General features: G+C 48.5%; 1 protein-coding gene across 3 annotated transcripts; it reads right to left on the bottom strand.

Annotated features, from left to right (window-relative positions):
- Positions 1–5,840: 5,840 nt before the first annotated feature.
- Positions 5,841–13,503, bottom strand: LOC120391754 (activated RNA polymerase II transcriptional coactivator p15-like). 3 transcript variants are annotated; one of them, XM_039515815.1, is made up of 5 exons: positions 11,525–11,546; positions 11,045–11,114; positions 10,035–10,151; positions 9,612–9,720; positions 5,841–7,274 (listed from the first exon to the last, which is right to left on the bottom strand). In XM_039515815.1, the coding sequence occupies exons 2-5, from the start codon at positions 11,111–11,113 to the stop codon at positions 7,195–7,197; spliced, it is 375 nt and encodes a 124-aa protein (XP_039371749.1). In that variant the 5' UTR covers position 11,114; positions 11,525–11,546; the 3' UTR covers positions 5,841–7,194. The 3 variants fall into 3 exon arrangements, with proteins under 3 accessions (XP_039371749.1, XP_039371748.1, XP_039371747.1); XM_039515814.1 differs by lacking the exon at positions 11,525–11,546 and adding an exon at positions 11,605–12,175 and having other exon boundaries at positions 5,842–7,274; XM_039515813.1 differs by lacking the exon at positions 11,525–11,546 and adding an exon at positions 13,426–13,503 and having other exon boundaries at positions 5,846–7,274.
- Positions 13,504–19,999: the final 6,496 nt, after the last annotated feature.

Below are 19,999 nucleotides of genomic sequence, written 5' to 3'. Positions count from 1 at the left end.
CGTTCTGGAGAAAGACGGACCGGGAAAGAGGGCTAGGAAAACCCACGCACGTTGGGCAGAACCAAGGTGCCCCAACCCTGCCCTGACTGGAGGAAGGACACAATCCAGAACAGGCTGGAGAGCTGCAGAGCCAGGCTAGAATTTTTCAGACTGGAGGAGGAAGACGCAGTCCAGGAAGAGGATGGAGTCTGGACGCACACTGGAAAATCAGATAGGCTGGGGACAGCAAAGACGAGGAGGGGGGGAATAATCTAGTACTATGCTGAGGAGGAGCACAGTGGCTGGGAAAGCAAGTCCAGAAACCTTTCAGCCTGGAAGCAGAACGCTGTCGGAATCATCTCAGCCTGGCCAGAGAGACAAAATCTAGAACAGCACCGTGACGACTGCATTGAAACCATCCAGGCCTCTTCAGATGGGAAAGAGGAACCATGTGCTTTGGGGATGGGCCCAGCCCACAACTCTGCAAAATACTGGCGAACAATTTACAACACAACACAATTCAGCCTGGATTGAAGCCCCACAAGCCAGACCCATGCAAATGGCAAAAGAGGACCACCTTACGTACTCTAGACACCTGCAGCTTGGGTAAGAGGGACACAGAAAAAGCAGGCAACCTGGCACAAACCAGATTCAGCTGCCTCCCCCTGGACAAGTAGGAAACCTAAAGATTTTTTTTTTTTTTTTTGGTCAGTGGAAAGCAAGTGTATGTTGGAAACAGAGAGCTTAATTTTCAGAGGTACCAAGCCCCAGACAGAGCCAGCTGGGAGTCGGGGATGCTCAGCACCAATGAAAAATCCAGCCCGCGGTTCTTAGATTGTGAGAGGGGCCTCTGTGAGTGGCATTTCTACGGTTCCTAGAACCGTAGTGTCTATGCTCCAGCTGTTGGTGGCACAGCAGGCGCCAGCATCTTCTACAAAATAAAGGTCCAATCACAATTTGCATAGGCGGTGTGAGGTAAGGATAGATGAGAGACATATCTTCCTACTGAATCCCTATGTGAAATCGCATTGTTCATACCGTCACCCCTCCCCACCGCTACCGTAGCACCATTGTCTGTAGGTGGAGAGGCAATTCAGGCCAGAGGGTTTATTTACCAAGTCCCTGTCCACAGAAGGAAGCAAGCGGTAATACAGTGGAATCACGCCCTGTGACACAGAGCAGCTTCGATGTGTTATGTTGAGGCGGAAAGGCGCTGGAAGCCATCGTGCTCTGTGCAATCTGGGAGAGTTTCCCTGGGGATATTCTATTCTCTTTATAAAATTGGTCTGCCCCTGTCCGGACTGCACCTGATCGGTCAAAGCTGGTAGTGCTAACCATGCTCAGATGCAGTTTCACACAGCAAGATGAGTTCCCCTCACCAACGTGAACAGAGATTTTTTTATATATATGTAACTGTGTTATCAGACTCACATTGCAGACTACCTGAGGGATGCGGCTCTACCTTCAGCCGCGCAAATGCATCTGCTAGCCCTAGTGTGCAGCCCAGCACACATCCTCAGTCCCCCGGGGACACGGCCCCGGGTGCCTCCCCACTACCTGTGGATACAGCCCCATTACCACAGGACAGCACCCATGTGCATTGCTTCTGCGGCACCGCATGGCTCATATCTCCATGCCCATGCGTTCCAGCCTGGCATTCTTCCATAGCATTGCTGAAGATAAATGGCTTATCTACCCTAGGGTTGGGAAGGAGGGAGGGAGCCTGATTGTTTTACACACAAATGGAATGATTTGCAGAGGTGCTGAGCTCCCGTTGACTCCAGCAGGGGCTGGAGGTGCTGAAAATATCAGTCCAAAAGGCTTTGCAGAAGGAGTGTGAGGCTGGCACCAAAAAACCCTGCTTTGTGGCTCTGTTTTAGAAGCTTTTTGTCACCTCCCAGGACGCTCACCTGAATCCTGCAGATAAACCGAAGCAGCGATTTGAAGAGGGGAGGAGGGGAGCATATTACCCAACATGTAGCAAATGCGACACATCTTCGCACTAGGAAACGCAGCCCCCCCATCCCGTGTATGTACACACACACACGCACACCTGCCCACTCAGCCTGAGATACCCTCCCCAAGCGCAGGCAGGATGAAACACTGACAACACTTCCAAGTCAGATTTAACCCAGAAAGCAACAGGCACAGGCCCCAGCCCGTCGTGGCCTAGCCTCAGGGCTGATTCAGCGCTGCCAAACCTGCACCAGGTAGAGGGTGAAATGCTAATGGGATGTTCAGTCCCCAGTAAGACGCAGCATGGGCTGAGACCTTGGGGAGGGAACCCGGGTCGCCCCTTGTTAGCTCAATGTTGGCCGGCGCACACTGCACATTGACTTCTCCGCATGCTTAACAGGAAACCGTCATCTCCTGTTCCCCTAACTCCCAGCACAGACCCATGCTGCAGGTCTGAACATTTCCCTTTCAGCCCTGGCTGCCCCCCGCCACCTGAACCGCCCATCCCCTGGGTTGGCAGGTGTGAGAACCTCGCATAGCAACGGTGGCGTTTGCAGCTGATATATTATCAAATGGAGCCAGGCAGTACTACCAGACTGAACCTGACCAGTGTCCGTGTGGGCCATCTCTCAGTTACAGAGCAGCAATCAGGGCAGTCTCCATCGAGGCGCTTTGACTTCACAAGCCAACATCATCCCTAAAAATCAGAGTAAAAACGAAAAGCAACCCCCCCCCCACACACACACATATCGTCCACTTCTCTTCAGTCCTGTGTTGCATAGACCACCAGAGATCTGCCATTACAAGCCTTGCCACTAATCCAAGCAGTGGTATCCATAGGAAGACTGTATCCAGTGTCTTTTGAGGTCACTCTGCCCAAAAATGGAAAGATTACAATCATCCCTGACCACAGAGTAAGACAGGAATGAGAATATTGCTGGTAAATAATAAAAGATAGCAGCTGTCAATTAGTGCCCTGAAACAGTTCACAGAATAAGGTAAAGAATTATATACCAATGCAACAGGATTAAGGAATAAATAATGAAGGATAATAGCTGTGGAATTACTATGAGTATCACAGGGAGCCAGGAAATTAGTAGGCATATGCAAAAGAGACAAGATATGGTTGATTTTCAAATGAGATTGGAAAATCAACAAGACAAGGAGATTCAGAAGACTCATATAGGTGCCGGGAGTTGCAGAGGGCAAGTCTCTCACACCAGACAGTGGCAAGGTTGCAGAGAGGCACAGAAAAGGAAGCTACACACACATGTGGCTGATGGTGCACTAAGGAGGAAAGAGCAGATCCCCAAAGGAAAGGCAGCCCTTTAAAAAGTTGTTAAAGGAAAGGAAACCCCACACGGTGAAAGAAGTTTCACGGCTAATAGAGGGACATTTGCAGACGATTGAAACCCAAATTTGATCTGTTTCTTTTCAGCATGTGCCAGCAATGTGAGGGTAGGAAAGCATCCAGTTCCTGTGATTTACAGGTGAGTTTAAGCCAAGGGGTCCAGAGGCCCTATCCTGTGCCATTAAAGTCACTGAGGCTTTGGAGATCAGGTTCTAGATTTGTAAGATGCACTTTACATTAAAAAATCCTACAAACACCCCCCAGATCTTTCAAGATGGCCTGTTTGGCTATCTTCCCTTACCCACCAGTTCCCAAGGAAAGAGGAGGTCGGAAGAAAGTATGTACTCCTGGCAGAAGACATCCAAGCAGGGTTGTTGCGTCTCAGTAAACTACCAGCTTGTTCATGCAAAACAACTGTATCTATTCCGGAGCACAGGTACTGCAGGGAAATTGATCAGGAACTGCCAAGCTGATAGCTTAGAAAACATCTTTGTGGAGAGAATAGGAAATACGAATATGCTTACATCTTGGCTTATTTACCAAAGGTCTACTGGTTTCAGAGTGAGAGCCATGTTAGTCTGTATCAGCAAAAAGAACGAGGAGTCCTTGTGGCACCTTAGAGACTAACAAATTTATTTGGGCATAAGCTTTCGTGGCCCACGAAAGCTTATGCCCACATAAATTTGTTAGTCTCTAAGGTGCCACAAGGACTCCTCGTTCTTTTTTCAAATGTCTACTGTTTACCTATTTCAGGTCTCTGTTATTTATCCTGACCAATTTTAAATGGGCTTTTAAATATTTTTTTATCTATGCAACAAACCAAAACCAAGCCCGTTTTAAATCCTGTGAGTTTATAAGCATAACTTGTATTTTTACAGTGGGTGGATTGGAAACAAACATCCATCAACAACTCTCAGGCATCTTTCTGATTAGAAGCAGCTGTTCCTGGAGGATTTAAAAAAAATACAAACCCCAAACCTTGTTATATTATAAACTAAAAGTACTGGGCTGTTGACTTGACTTCAGTAATTCACCACTTTTTTAGTGCTCCTTTCAGTTTTGGATTGAGGAAAAAGCCAGCCAACAAACACCAAAACAACCTCAAATCTATCACACCCGCTCCAAAAAAGATGAAACTTGCATGCTTCCAGAACTGCGAATTTAGGAGCCCTTCAGCATTTCTTTGGCTAAAAAAGTTTCGTTTGGGGCCATTTTACTGAGTTAAATTTTAAGCCCTACTTATCTGATTTTCCTTATTTCCTCTCTCTGACCACAATAAAATCCCGACAGAAATTACAGGGAGGAAGGATGGTTTTTTGGTCAAGACACATTCTGAAGCAGCAAGCGAGCTGGGTTCTGTTCCTAACTTTGCTGTGTGACACTTGTGCCTTGGTTCGCCTGCCCCAACCCATAGACAACACTGATGCCTGTATTCATATATTCAAAGCATCTCCCAAATTCTTGCCTCCCACACGTCCTTGTTTGTAAGACAGTCACCCACCACCTCCAATTAGCCTCTTTCTGCACTGCCCCAAACACAGGATCACGCTGGGGCAGGATGCCCCAGGGTCACGCTAACTTTTGCTGAGCGCTACATCAGCCGTCTGAACAGGCCAGTGTTAGGGAAGTAGAAAAATGGCTTAAAGTCATCTTTCCCCTACCCTAACCTGGACTCTGACTCTCGTGCTGCACCTTTTAAGGGACACAGTGAAGCATCAGCACACTGTCCATTTAGACTGTAAGCTCCTTGAGGCAGAGAGCACACCATTTTGTCAAGTACCTAGCACACGGCGGGTGCCATGCAATGAAACTTCTGCAAGTGCTGCACCGCCTTCCCCCGCACTTTCCTATTCACCTCCATATCCAATTCACCTGCCCGGACTACTCTCCAGATTACCCAGACTCACTCCCACTGCCAGTCATTTTTTTCCCCTAGACACTCACTTCCCTGCTCTACTCGGAGCATTCTCTGTTCCCTTCCCATCATTCCCCAGGCAATTTTCCTTTCCCGCTCCTCCTCCTCCTCAGTCTTCTTTTACCTTTGGCTTCTGACTGAAGAGTGGTTTATGGCACCATGTACAGTATTAGCAGAAGTCAGATGGCTGCAGAAGTCAGATTGCAGCGTAAAACATGCTGGCTGTTGAATATGCTGTAAATTGAGTCTGGTACCCAGATGCCTGCTCTTGATTGCTAGAACAGAAAAGTGTTGAGCGGGGCTAATATCTGGCCAGAGGAAGGATGGTCCAGAAGGCTAGTTTAGGATTTTGGAGAGCCAGGTTCAATTCCCTGCTCTACCAGAGACTTCCGGTGTGTCCTGGGGCAGTCACTTAGACCCAGGTCAGTATCTAGAATATGGGTCCCCAACACGGTGCCCGCGGGCGCCATGGCGTACTGGCCGGCGGACGAGCATCTGCCGAAATGCCGCTGACCAGCTGCGTCATCCAGAGGCGTTGCTGCCAAAATGCTGCCGATTTTCAGGCGACGCCTCTGGATGACGCTACTTGTGGGCGGCGACGCCTATTGACGTTGCCGCTTGTCGGCGGAATTTCGGCGGATGCTCGTCTGCCGCCATGGTCCTCCATGGCCCGTCGAAAAAGGTTGGGGACCACTGATCTAGAACCATGTCTCCCATTGAACTCAATGGAAGTTAGGTGCCTCAGTCCATTTGAGGATCTGACCCTTGTTCCCCATCTGTAAAATACAGTTAGTATTTCACCGGGGGGTTGAAAGGATAAATATATTCAAGAGTGGGAGGTGCTCAGATACTATGGCAACAAGGGCTAGATAAGTACCTGAAATAGAATGTGAGCACTAGATGCCGAGAGGCTTTGCTTGTTCCCCTGTTGATTAACAGTATTCAAGTTTGTTTAGCCTTAAATAACAGGAATCCTCATGCTACCCGTTCAGTGTGGGGCCCGGGGAGTTTTACTGGGATTTTCCTCCACCAGAGGAAGGAAGGTTCTCCCTTCTTCGGCTTTTAATTTCCCTCTTTAGTCATTCGTACGCTTATGAAGTAATTACTGCCCCTCTGACAGAATAGATGATCTAGTTGAGGGCCTTCTGGGGCCTGCACTATTTATTATATTCTGCCAAGAGAGGTAGCTCATCAATTCTATATAACAAAAGTTAGGGGCTCTTTTTTTTTTTTTTTTTTTTTTTTTAAAGAGAGATTAAACTCTTAGGCAGGGCCACTGCTCAACCACTTATTTTCCCTATGGAAGGAAATCTGACACCACTACACAACTAAGAGGACAAAACAGGGAGTTAAGTTACCAGCAACAGGGAAGACTACACTTTTTTTTTTGTAATGCAAACAAGTTTATTGGGCATATTCCTCCACTACATGCTATTTTCCCTGCTGAAGGGCTACAATCCCCTTCTTCAAGGGGGGTGGGGGGAAGAGACAGGAATTGTTCCAAACACAAAAGCTAATGGAAATAGCCAGAATGCTGTATGCAGCGTTTCCAGAGCCTAGATGAGGTGGAAGGGTGGCAAGGAGGTAGCTGGACTAAACTGCTTACTAAATATTCGGCCAAGTGGAAGATCGCAACAGATGTGGAGCAGCTAGACAGCTCTGCATGATAGTCAATAGCCATTTAGTTCAGGAAATGCCAGTTAGAAGTCAGACTCTTACATGCAGCAGATCACTGATGGGATCACTCACTATGCAAAGCATTAGGGACAGGCAGGGGCTGAAGATGCTAAAGGCTCTTTTAGCAAAACTGAATCTAGGTTCATGCATTTGTTCCACATTATATTTTAAAACCTTAGAGCAATCGCTAGCCCCTTGAGCATTATCACAATCTAAACAAATGAACCTTTCTCCTGGATGGAATCCAATGCAGAACAGCAATTAAAAAAAAACAAAAAAAAAAAGGAAAAATACAGGATTTTAAATAAACAACATCTTAGAATTTCTTGATTGCAGCATCAATATCTGGAATGATTTCCTTCAAGTGGTTCCACTGTTCGGCAGATAGGGCGATCCCTAGAAACAGCAAAGGAGAAGGATTACAGAGACATGCCTGCAGAGCCAAGCAGAGCAGAATCAGCAAGTTCCACTGCCAAGGTGGCTCCATAAGGGCAGTTATAAAAGGGAAATTTATGATCTGAATCAGATCCCAGAACAGAAACTGAGGCAGCCTTTTAAGTAAAGCGGCTCCATGTTAACACTGTAGCAACTATGAAATGTGTACTTCTGTGGTACTCCCCTAGTACTACAGAAATACGGAAAGCTTTAATGCTCCCGTGAGATGGTTTCCCACATTTTACAGATGGGGAAAAGAAGAGGAGGAAACTGCTAAATGGCCCAAGGTCATAGCAAAGCTGTAAACAAACCCTAGGAGCCCTTACTCCCAGTCCCTGTCCAGCAATTAGAGTCCCATCCTTCATGTTGGCCAACTGGGGAATGCAAACTCCCATCCCAGCAACTGTAATTTCAATTACAAAATCTGCCACTAACAATGGTCACTGTGGTGGCTTAAACTTGGAGGAATTGGCCTCTTTTTAGCAATTTAGGCAGGAGCTAAATAACCACCCACAGAGAGAAAGCCAGCTTGATGTAATTGGCCTTTTCCACGGAAAAGAAACATGGGCATGGGCATGGCCAGCTTGGTTCCACTTGGATGCTGTCCACTTGTTTCCTGAGCAAAACCAAAAGTCACATGGCCTGACACTTAGTCACACATTTTATTAAGTTTTAGACAAACATCGGTGGCTAGAGACACTACATCAAAACCGAAGAGGCAGCATTCATATGAACATTCCTCTACAGACCCACGTTCTAAGTAGCAGACGAACAGATCTTCTGTCTTGTATTCCGGGCAAGTTTCCTACATGTGTCAAAAGAGTTTAATCCCCCTTCTGTCTCCCACTCCCCCTAGACTGGCACAGAAAGGTTTCAGGGATCTGTTCCTGCTTTTCATTATAGGATAAGCTGTTTGCTTTAAGTGAGTAATGTACAGTGGTAACTTCTTTGAAGGAAATTAATTTCTGGCGGGTAAGCCATGCTTAGTGTGCGAGGGGCAATTCGAGCTGAAAGAAATTCATCTGCACAGACACAAAATCAATAATGGGAACTGAACGGTTCCTGGGAAATTTCATGTAACTGAATCTCTGCTGAATACCCCAACACATAGGGCAGAAGAGGGGAATGACTTACAGACGTGGCCTGGGAACTTCGAGTCAAGTGAGTCAACTAAGCAAATCACCATCAGCCGGAAAGTCGTAATGAAAAGGGCCATGAATGAACATTAACTCAGCAGTGGGAGAGAAGTTCTGGAGTGAATGATGTCCTGTTCCATAACAGCCTTTAAATTACTTTCTGTGCTGTTTTCCTCTGTCCTTTGTGGCGTGTAAAAATTACCCCATCAGATCATGTTATTCCAAGGACCGCATGGCTCTTTAATAAAGGGTCCCCCAAACTCTATTCCGCTGCGGGTCGCACTGGGCAACTTGCCAGGAGCCTCAGGTATGCAGGACTTTCCCCTTAAAGCAGGACACGTGGCACACTGCCGTCATCCTTGCTTTAGTATGGAGGGATAGCCTGGAGGGATTATGAAATTCCAGTTTCTGTTCACATTGAGATGAAATATCATATTTTGGGATCGTGCAGTCCCTGCTGCCTGCACTTCCATGGTTAAAAGATTAGGGTGAATGCACGGTACACAGTACACCTTCAGGGTTCTAACAGGCCCGCGTGCCAATGCATGCGGCTTCAATATAGATTTAGTTTTGTCTGTCAACAGCCGGACGCTGGATAGCGGTGGGTGAGTTACAATTTTCTACTTTCCTTTGGCCTGTCTTATTTTACATACTCAATTCCCCCCGCACCTCACCAGAGATGCTGTTTATAAGAGAAATGGTTGGAGGGGCGAAAAAGGGAGCAGGAGGGTGAAGTTTGGTCAAATTAAGATACTACATTCCTGCACAGTGGAGCCTTATGTTGGCTATCAGAAAAACCCCATCTTCGATCATGTTCCATCTCCTGCCTTTTACCTAATACTCGGTTTCCCTACTGTTCATGTCCTTCCTCAGTTGAAGTCCCCCTTCAGAAACAGGCAGGGAGCCAAGCTTCATAGACTAAGGTCACTGTGCTGCTTTCATTAATAGCCCATCATGGGGCCGTGCTGCTCACTTCCCAGCATCCGATGGCAGTGGGAATATTGGAGACTTTCAGAAGACGCTGAAGTCAGTCATTTAAGAATAATGCAAAGTTTCCAACTCCTGGATCCAAGACTGCCCTAGCCTCATTCATGATTTTAATTGTATTGGAAATGAGATGACTATGATGCATTACTGCCACCTAGTGGAGATGTCTGCTTACCTTTTCTCCCAGGTTTAGTGTCCCCTTCCTTATCGATGTAGAATTCTCGGATATCCACAAGGACTTTCCCCTTAAAGCAGGACACGCGGACATAGCGCATCTTCCCAATCTGCAAAGATATTAAACCACGGTTACAGAAAAGCCCGGATTTGAGTTGAGGAACGCTGCAACCAGCTTCAAATACAGATATTTAGCTACCGTCCATATTACTTCATCTCTTTACTTAAAACTCCATTGGGTCAGCACAGATTGTATTGAACTGGCGAGAGAAAGGACACACCAATGCAAGAAACCAGGAAAGAATTCTGATTTGGCCAGGAAATTAACGAATAGAAATCTGTGTGTGTATGTGGCAGGGGGATTTGAGGCGTGACAGAGGTAGATTTGTTTCTAATACCTGACCCGCTCTCCTTCCACCCATACCTGGAACATGCCCTCCTCTTCACTGTCTTGCCCTTGACTTTTTGTTGCCACCTTGGAAGTTTTGGCCTCAGTTTTTGGTCTTTTCTCTGGCTTGGACGGCATCTCTTTTTTCCTTTTCTGTAAAGGAGAGGTCGCAATTAGACAGCTCCCCCCGCCCCTTGTGATTAGTCTAGTTCTCAAGCCTATGCAGCTTCTAGATAGTCCAGACGATGGGACTTGCACACATTTCGTGAGATGGGATCTGATAAGTCACTCATAGCCCCTTCAGCAAGACATACTAACTGCAACAATACTAACACGGCACTCTCCTGTTAACTACACTAGCAACCAGCAGTCCTTGAGCTAAACCTGTCTGCCACCTCTTAAAACTAGACTGCAGCCAGTAGAGCGGGCCCAAACTATTAATAATTACCTTAAAAACTACACGAAAGGAACATTCAGGCTGTAAAGTCAAGCTCTGAAAAGTTAGGAAGCGCTAGAAATAAAGTTGTAAAGAAGCCTGTGGCACCTTATAGACTAACAGAAGTTTTGCAGCATGAGCATGAGAAATAAAGTTGTGAGCTTCACTGGCTGCATTATGATACAGCCTTTACATGGCTTTACAAGGCTGAAAGCCATTCAGGTCTGGAAAGCAAGGAGGGAAATTACTCTTCCCTTCACCGGCTGTGACTTTTCAAGTAACATTAGAAAAACCCCAAAGCCTCTTCTGCTCTGCATGGATGCAAAAGATTGATCCCCTGGCACTTGTAAGCACAGGGTTGGCCTCAGTGCCAAGGAGCACCCTAACTTGCACAGTGGCATGACATGGGAAGGACACTTAGTTGCTGACTTTCACCCCAGAGCTCACTCACTGGAATTCAGGTTACTGTTTGCATGACCTCAGAGGATTAACTGAAGCACCTAGAACATTGCTACTTGTTTCCCCACCGGAGGGACGTATGTATAGGAGGGGGAATACTGATGTGCGAGAGCAAAGTCAGTCTCATTCCCCCACTACTGCAAACCGATACCTTTTCATTCTCAGCATCAGATCCACTGTCTGAAGTGGTTGTTTCCACAAGCTCCTTGGACTTGGGCATTCTGGAAGACAAACACCAAAGAAGCAGGCTGAACCCTTCACCTTCAACCCCACGCTCAACATTTATAGCAAAATAACCCCCTCCTCGCGCTACAGAGTTTTAGCTGCTGGCACGGGTAGCTCGCGCCTCCCTCTGACGGCAGGGTCACTAGGCTTAACTTCGTGTGGAGTAAATGACAGAGTCATAACAATGGGATCCCTGCTCCAGTTCCAGTCATCGAAATGGGCAATTCAGTCTCTGGCAGTCGTCTCGGAACGACGATTAAATCAGATGTCCTGTTCTAAAGCCACATAACGTGGAAGTTGGGCAAGAAAAAGAGGGATAAGAAATTACAACACTCCTTAGAGCTCCCCAACATTTCAGCACCTCTCAAATCTTTCTAAGGTGCCCATCAGCGCAACAGTCACCTACTCTGAGACACAGAGTAAGAACTCCGCCGTTATCACGGCAGGCAAGGAACAGTTCAAGGGATTTGTGCCCAGGCTCCTTACCACAAGGAAGGTTGAACTGAGGCTAGCTGGGGCGAAAGAAACATTGGTGGCTCTGTGCTAATGGACACCCATTACAGAACTAGACAGAAGGAAGTGGAGAAAGGAGGGAAAACGAGGGAGGAGGGTTGGAAAACTCCACATGCTGTGGCCAAGCCAAGGGGAACTGGCAGTCTGAGATCCCCATGCCCAAATCGGATCCAATAAGGAGGAGGATGAGCAGGGTGGTTTCATGGGGAGAGGGGGGATTAAAGCAGGTCCTCAAAGCTGCCCTTTGAGGGGGGTGGACACCATCTCCGAAGCTGTGAGCAGCAATGATGAGACGGTCGCTTCAGCGTAGAAGGTGGATGGGACGAGCGTGGGAGCGCCCCCAGAAAGGAGCGGGGCAGCAGGAGGAGAAGGTGGGGATTGAAAACTCTGCTGCTCTTCAGCAAGCCTTGCCCGTCCTCCCAAAGGGAGCGAGAGCAGCACGGAAGGACAAGGCTGGGATCCGAAAAGGCCGGGGTCCCCAGAAGGGACCATGCCAGCACTGGGAGGGGGACCCTGTATGAGGATTAGGGCACACAGCCCCTTCCTACACCAATGCCTGGGGCTGTTGAGGGGGGTCAGAGGCAGGAGGGCCAGGAAGGGGGCTGATGGGGCTGGAGGCTGTTGGGGGTCAGAGGCAGAACAGGGAGGGGGCTGTTAGGGGTCTGGTGGCTGTTGGGGGTGTCAGAGGCAGGAGGGCAGGGATGGGGGCTGTTGGGGGTCAGAGGCAGGGGCCGAGGCAGTTGGGGCGAGGCAGGAGGGCTGGGGGCTGTTGGGGTCAGCAGCAGGAGGGCAGGAGGGGGCTGTTGGGGGGTCCAGGAGCTGTTGGGGGTCAGCGGCAGGAGGGCTGGGGCTGTTGGGGCCATTCAGGGGTCAGGGCAGGACAGCTGGGGGCTGTTGGGGGACGAGGCAGGAGGGGCTGTTGGGGTCCGGGAGCTGCTGGGGGCAGGAGGGATGGGGGACTATTGGAGGTCAGGGCAGGAGGGCTGGGGGCTGTTGGGGAGATGGGGGCCGTTGGGGGTACTAGGCAGGGGTCAAGGCCATTGGGGGCAAGGCAGGAGGGCTGGGGGCTGTTGGGGGGTCAAAGGCAGGAGGGCTGGGGGCTGTTGGGGGTCAGGGGCAGGAGAGCTGGGGGCTGTTGGGGGCAGGAGGGCTGGGGGCTATTGGGGTCAGGGGCAGGAGGGCTGGGGTGTTGGGCGGGGTCAGTGGCAGGAGGGCTGGGGGCTGTTGGGGCAGGGGCAGGAGGGGGCTGTTGGGGGTCAGAGGCAGGAGGCGGGGGTCGCTGTTGGGGAGATGGGGCTGTTGGGGGTACTAGGCAGGGGCCCAGGAGCTGTTGGGGTCAGGGGCAGGAGGGGCTGTTGGGGTCCGGGAGCTGTTGGAGGGTCGGGGGCAGAAGGGCTGGGGGCTGTTGGGGGCCCAGGAGCTGTTGGAGGCGTCAGGGGCAGGAGGGCTGGGGAGGCTGTTGGGGGTGAGGGGCAGGAGGGGCTGTTGGGGCAGGAGGGCTGGGGAGGCTGTTGGGGGTGAGGGGCAGGAGGGGCTGTTGGGGGTGAGGAGCAGGAGGGGCTGTTGGGGGCAGGAGGACTGGGGGGGCTGTTGGGGGGTGAGGGGCAGGAGGGGGCTGTTGGGGGGCAGGAGGACTGGGGGGGCTGTTGGGGGGTGAGGGGCAGGAGGGGGCTGTTGGGGGGGGTCAGGGGCAGGAGGACTGGGGGGGCGGTTGGGGGAGATGGGGGCCGTTGGGGGGGGTACGAGGCAGGGGGCCGGGGCCGTTGGGGGACGAGGCAGGAGCCCCCCCCGTACCTGGCGGGGAACAGCGCGACCGGGACCCTCCGACTCCGAACCCTGGGCCCCGCCCCCTGCGCCCGCGACTCCCTCCTAGCGCCGGCTCCTGCCAATCACCGCGTCCCGCCAGCCAATCGCTGCGTCCGATCCACCAAAACAGGCCCGCCCACCACCGAGCCAATCGCTCAGGTCCCCCTCCCCCCACTCTCCTCCTTGGCTGGGCTGGCAGAAGCAGGGGAAGCTCGGACTCCTGGGTTCCCCTCTTCCCTGTGGGGGGGGGGGGGGCACCTGCCCAGAGAATCAGAGCAGCGGAACCAGGACGCCTGGGTTCCATTTCCAGCTTGGGAGCAGCGTCCTGGGGGCTAGAGCATCCCTGGGGTCCATTTCTCCTTCCCGTAGAGCCGCAGAATCAGGGGGATTAGAAACCAGAACTCCTGGATTCTTTACTGGCTCCTGGCCGGTGCCTCTGGTGGGTGTGAAGCTCCTGGATAGCCTGCAGCCACTGGGTCAGCACAGCCCTGCAGCCATGATAGGTAGGGCCCTACCAAATTCAGGGTCCATTCTCGTAAATTTCATTTCAGCTACTTAAATCTGAAATTTTAGGGTGTTGTAATTGTAGGGGTCCTGACCCGAAAAGGAGTTGCGGGAGGGTCACAAGGTTATTGATGAGGATGTTGTGGTCCTGCTACCCTTACTTCTGCGCTGCTGCTGACGGCAGCGCTGCCTTCAGAGCTGGGCAGCTGGAGAGCGGCGGCTGCTGGCCGGGAGCTCAGCTCGGAAGGCAGCGCCACCGCCAGCAGCAGCGCAGAAGTAAGGATGGCAGGGTATGGTATTGCCACCCTTACTTCTGCACTGCTGCCTGCATAGCTCAGCCCTCCGTCAGCAGTTGCCACTCTCCAGCCGCCCAGCTCTGAAGGCAGCAGCGCAGAAGCAAGGGTGGCAGTACTGCAACCCCCCTGAAATAACTTTTGTGACCCTCCTGCAACTCCCTTTTGGGTCAGGACCCCCAGTTAGAGAAATGCTGGTGTCCCCTGTGAAATCTGTATAATACAGGGTAAAAGCGCACAAAAGACCAGATTTCACGGGGGACACCAGATTTCACGGTCTGTGATGTGTTTTTCACGGCCATGAATTTGGTAGGGCCCTAATGATAAATAAATCCGGTAGCTAAAACCAAGGACCTCTACGCCACATGGATATCCAAGCTCCCATGGTATTTTTCATGAAGAAGAGCTTGTCTACACTGAGTGTTATTCCAGAATAGCTGTTCCTGATTAACTCCCTGCGTGGATGCCTTTATTCTGGAATAAGAATGTTATATGACAAATTAGCTTTGTGAATTTGGAATAAGGTGCTCCTTCCTTTTCACACCCTATTTTAACCCAAATTAATTTCCTTGTGTAGACAAGCATCTGTAATCCCCACCCTGATTTGTACAGTGTTTGTCCATGTGACAGCTGGCTGCCACCCCAGAAGGGGTTGCATTTCAGGAACCCTGGATGTAAACAGCATACAGCTATTTGGTATTGCAGGGTTGCTGTGGTGGTCCCAGGATATTAGACAAGGTGGGTGAGGTAGTATCTTTCATTGGACCAACCTCTATTGGTGAAAGATATGAGCTTTCAAGTTTGTAAACTCAAAAGCTTGCCTCTTTCACCAACAGAACTTGGTCCAATAAAAGATATTTCACTTACCTTCTTTCTCAAATATTTGATGTGTGAGACGCTATAGCAATGGAAGATGTTACAACATCCCAGCTGACCAGTCTATAACCACCAGGGAGGTTATATATTTAAGACTTATACAAAAATATTTGGCTTGACAAAGTTTGCTCCGAAAGTTCCACACTGAAGATTTTTGGCTCATGTGTTCAGTGCCAACGTTAAAATCAGGTAGGTGCACCCCTCCACACACAAGTTCTGCAAGGTTGTTATTTTAGTTACCAACCTAGAAGTTGCTCGTGCCAAGTCTCTGGCCAGGTGGCCTGGACACAAGGATGGAGCCAGGCCTTGTCAACTACCTGAAAGGGGGTTCCAAAGAGGACAGATCTAGACTGTTCTCAGTGGTAGCAGATGACAGAACAAGGAGCAATGGTCTCAAGTTGCAGTGGGGGAGGTCTAGGTTGGATATTAGGAAAAGCTTTTCCACTAGGAGGGTGGTGAAGCACTGGAATGGGTTACCAAGGGAGGTGGGGGAATCTCCATCCTTAGAGGTTTTAAAGGCCCGGCTTGACAAAGCCCTGGCTGGGATGATTTAGTTGGGATTGGTCCTGCTTTGAGCAGGAGGTTGGACTAGTTGACCTCCTGAGGTCCCTTCCAACCCTGATCTTCTATGATTCTATTATTCCTGTTTTACAAAGGGGGAAACTGAGGCATTCATACACTTACATGACTTGCCCCAAACTAGAGCATGAGAAAGTGGCAGAACTGGAAACACAACTCAGGAGGTTCCTAACCCAACAGACCGGGCATCATCAGGACAATTAAGACACTTTTGCTCAGTCTTTCTATGCAAAACCAGTACCCACTAACCCCCAGTAAACCAGTTTATACTGATCTTCAGCACATGGCGCACAGCTCATCTTACTGGAGCGGCATATTGCTGGCAGGGGTGTGTTTATGTGTGTGTCTCCTTACAGTGGAAGCCCAGGGAGGGCCATGCTGTAAAATGTTTTTTGTACTGGGTACCCAGATGCATGACCAATGGGCCTTAGGGGGAAGGAGAATTAACCACGAGGACTGCACTGCTTCCACTCCAGCTGCACGGTCTCAGTTTCTCCATATTAAAAAGTAAAATGATGGCTAAAGACATCTAGCACTCCTATAGTGCCCCAAACACACATGCTCACTAAAGTCAATAGAAAGACTCACGTTGACTTCAATGGACTTTGGATCTAGCCTTCAATGACCATCAGAAGCCTTGTTATTGTCATATAACCTCAGGGGCTTGCTCCTATAGCAGAGTTAAAGTCCTCGGCATCAGTGCCCTCAGCTCATATGCTCACTACAGCAGCAGAAACTGAAAGTTGCAGCTACTCCTCTTTGTAGCCTTCTGCCAAAAAGTGTCATATGCTGAGTGCGCTGGTCTGCCATGAATTTTGGTTACAGCCACCTCCTCTTCTTTGGTTGTTTCACCATACCAGACATTGCCACAGGCTCACCTCTTAGGCAGTAAACAGACATGGCTATTGATGATGATTTTATTTTTATTTTCCAGAACATTTTCTCTCCATAATGCACATGTCCCCTGACTAATTAAATGCATTGAGTGATTCCGGAAAGCGAGACAAAAAAACCAACAAGTCTCTGCAGTAAATTAAAACAAAATCTCTGACCGTGAAAATAAAAATTCATCATTGTACCTATGTGTATCGTACTCCTTCCTCCAATGGAGACTGGCCAGAACTGAGTGGTACCTGCCAACCACCAACAGAAGTGGCACAAGTCTAGAACTGTTATCATGAAAATGAGCGCACACAAAAAATGCAGGATTAGTGTTACTGAGGAACAGCTCTGTTGCCTAGTAGTTGTAGCACAGGAAGAGTCTGATGAACCAGAGAGAGTGCTCTGCACTTGCAGAGAAGCAGGCCAGTGGCCTAGTACAGGGGTTCTCAAACTGGGGGTTGGGACCCCTCAGGGGGCCACAAGCTTATTACATGGGGGGTCATGAGCTGTCAACCTCCACCTCAAACCCTGCTTTGCCTCCAGCATTTATAATGGTGTTAAATATGTAAAAAGTGTTTTTAATTTATATGGGCAGGGTCACACTCAGAGGTTTGCTATGGTGAAAGGGGTCACCAGTAAAAAAATTTGAGGGCCACTGTCCTAGTGCCTTTTTCATTTATGCGCAAAGAAATCCAGATTTGGTTTTGCAGGTTACTGGGGGCTAAGAATGTCAGTGAGAGTCTAATCATGCCTCACCAGGGAAAGAGCAGTGCCTCCCGTGACTCACTCACAGCTGCTCTAGGACAGCCAAGGTGAGGAGGTGGAAGGTTATTCTTGGTTACTCCTGAACTGGCAAAATGGTAGATATAGATCAAGTGTTAATAGATGTAGGATGTTAGAAAAAAACCAGGGAGTTGCCTGGGTTTAGCAGGCCAATGCTCAAACCACTGAGCTATCCCGCCCCCTGTGAGAGATTCAATTACTGAATTATATGGAGCAGACAACATGCACTTTGGTTGGATGCTGGAAGACCCACGTCCAACAGGTAGCTGAGGGTCTTACTTTTAAAAGCAACCGGCAAAGCCACAACAGAAAGTTAAGCACTGAAAATATATTGCCAGTAGCCCCAGGACTCAGACAGAATGGCATGAAGATTTAACTAGCCCCTTTAAGTATCCTTTTTGGTCTTTCAGATAATGTGCTGGATCTGCTAGATGGAAGAAGTCTTTATGCAATTGCTGGGTCACCCAGTAGTTGGGTTATCCCAGATGAATTAGTTCTGGAGGCTTCACATTTAGGAAGCCAGTCAAGCCAGGGAATTGCACAAAGCCTAAAAAGAATTATAGTAATGAGTCCAGTAAGTTGAGGCAACCATCAAGCCTTTAATTTAGAACCTCATTTTTACATGCTCAAAATATAAATTCAGCTGAAATTATCCATTCTTCATCACAGCACCGATGAGACCGTTTTGGAATTTATAAGCAAAATTTATTCAGATGCTGTTGTGTTATGGGTAGCTGAAGAAAAAAAAACCATGCACTGCTACTTTTAAGCCAATTTGTTGTAGTGACATCATGGGTTTTCTGGTTGTTTTTTGTTGGTGGTTTGTATGGGTTGTTTTGTTCCCCTCCCCCAAAAGTAGTCGAAATTTACAATTTTCATATTAGCTCATCCTCAATGAGTAGAACCCCCTTTCACTATGCACCTAAATATAACCAAGCTCGGTGTTTGAAAAGTCATTTTTGCACATGAGTATTAAGTTTGGTAACACCAGAAGATACAAGCACAGGACTAAGTACTGGAGGTAGTGTGTTATGTGGCAGATTTTCAAAGTATCCAGCTTTTCAACACAGTAAACTCTCTTGCCTGGCCAAATTCTGCAGTCCTTAAATCAAGCAAAACTCTCACTGAATTCAAGGGGAGTTTGCTTAAGGGATTACTTAAATCTTAATGCATTGCTGTCTGAGTTTCAATTCCAGACTGCAAAATTTGGCCAATTATTTATAAAACTTTCCCTACTGCAACTATTATGCGCCAGGCTCCACAGGACAGAGCAATAGCTGCAGTGATTACTAGAGTTTCTTCCCTTCTTGCAGAGATTATAAACTCAAAAACCAGCATGGTGATTACTGGCAAAAAACAATCACTATTGCTCAAGGAGTCTATCCTCCTCCAACCTAATGACTCTGGATTGATTTTCTTGTGTGCAAGATTGGGAAGTTAAAATGAAAAAAATTCTTAAAATGTAGTACACAGGCTGCCCTAAAGCAAGTTACATGTATACAGCCTCCCCAGCAGTCTGCATGTGGAGAGACTGGAAAATGGGTGCAATAGACAGAGCCTGTTTGGAAAGCAGTGTGCTGAGTTTCATAACTCTAGGACAGCAGGGAGAGTTGAGAAGGATGCTAGCAGCATTACCCCATAGATGCATTTTAGCTAAGGCATAATCTTATCCCACCTGCATGAACTTGGGAACCATTTTAATTATTTCTTCTGCCAGTCAAAGCAAAATCCTTACAAACCAGAGACAGGACACATGGCTCGGCTGAGGGTGAGCCATAGCCCATGTCCCGAAGAAATACCTGAGGTCACAATGGTCCCTTCTGGCCTTGGAATCTATTACATTAAAACAAACTGTGTCTGGATTGCTCCCTGTATGGTATTTTATGGTTGGGAAGATTAAGCAGATACTGTGAAATCTGACCCTGCACCATCACTTTTTGTTGTTACAAAACAACCCAAAGGACAGCACCAGGATTGGTTGCAAGTTTCCAAATTGACTTTGCAAGGGGAAACCCAGCACAACTGATAACCCCCAGCACTAGGGTGTTCTAATATCAGGGACCTGCAATAGTGGGATTAGAGCACAAGACTGCATTCATACACTGATAGATTCCACGGCCAGAAAGGACCACCGTGATCATCTAATCTGACCTTCTGTATACAGGCCAAAGAACATCCCCAAAGTAATTCCTCAAGCAGATCTCTAGACAAACATCCCATCTGGATTTTAAAATGGTCAGTCATGGGAAATCCACCACGATCCTTGGTAAACTGTTCCAGGGGTTCATTACCCTCTCTGTTAAATGTTTACACCTGATTTAAATAGATCAAAAAGTGGCAGCCTCCTTCTGCTTCAGGTGTGAGGAGGATGTAATTCTGCTCTCTCACATTTGTGAATATATGAATGCTTTGGTATCAGCAGGAACACTCTGATCAGCAATGCAATACCCCAGCTGCAGTAATTACCATGAGCTGAACTTACTTTCTATAGTGACAGGATAGGGCTAGGCACACCTAAATGAGATAACAGGGTAAATTGCTTTCACTCTGGAGAGAACAGGTCATTGTTCCACCAATGCCCCTGAATATGCATTGTAACCATGCGGCCCTACCCTCCTCGGTTTAAAGTAACCGCCGCTATATTC

The sequence above is a fragment of the Mauremys reevesii genome, linkage group 26 (assembly GCF_016161935.1).
Source record: "Mauremys reevesii isolate NIE-2019 linkage group 26, ASM1616193v1, whole genome shotgun sequence".
Taxonomy (NCBI): Eukaryota; Metazoa; Chordata; order Testudines; family Geoemydidae; genus Mauremys; species Mauremys reevesii.
The sequence above is the reverse complement of the archived record's forward strand: the minus strand, read 5'-3'. Positions and strand labels throughout refer to the sequence as shown.

Coding starts and splice junctions, on each gene's coding strand:
- LOC120391754 (XM_039515813.1), bottom strand. CDS start 11,113: ATGCCCAAGTCCAAGGAGCTTGTGGAAACAACCACTTCAGACAGTGGA. Junction 9,721..10,034: donor AAGAGGAGGGCATGTTCCAG/GTATGGGTGGAA, acceptor ATATCTTTGCAG/ATTGGGAAGATGCGCTATGT. Junction 7,275..9,611: donor CACTAAACCTGGGAGAAAAG/GTAAGCAGACAT, acceptor TGCTGTTTCTAG/GGATCGCCCTATCTGCCGAA.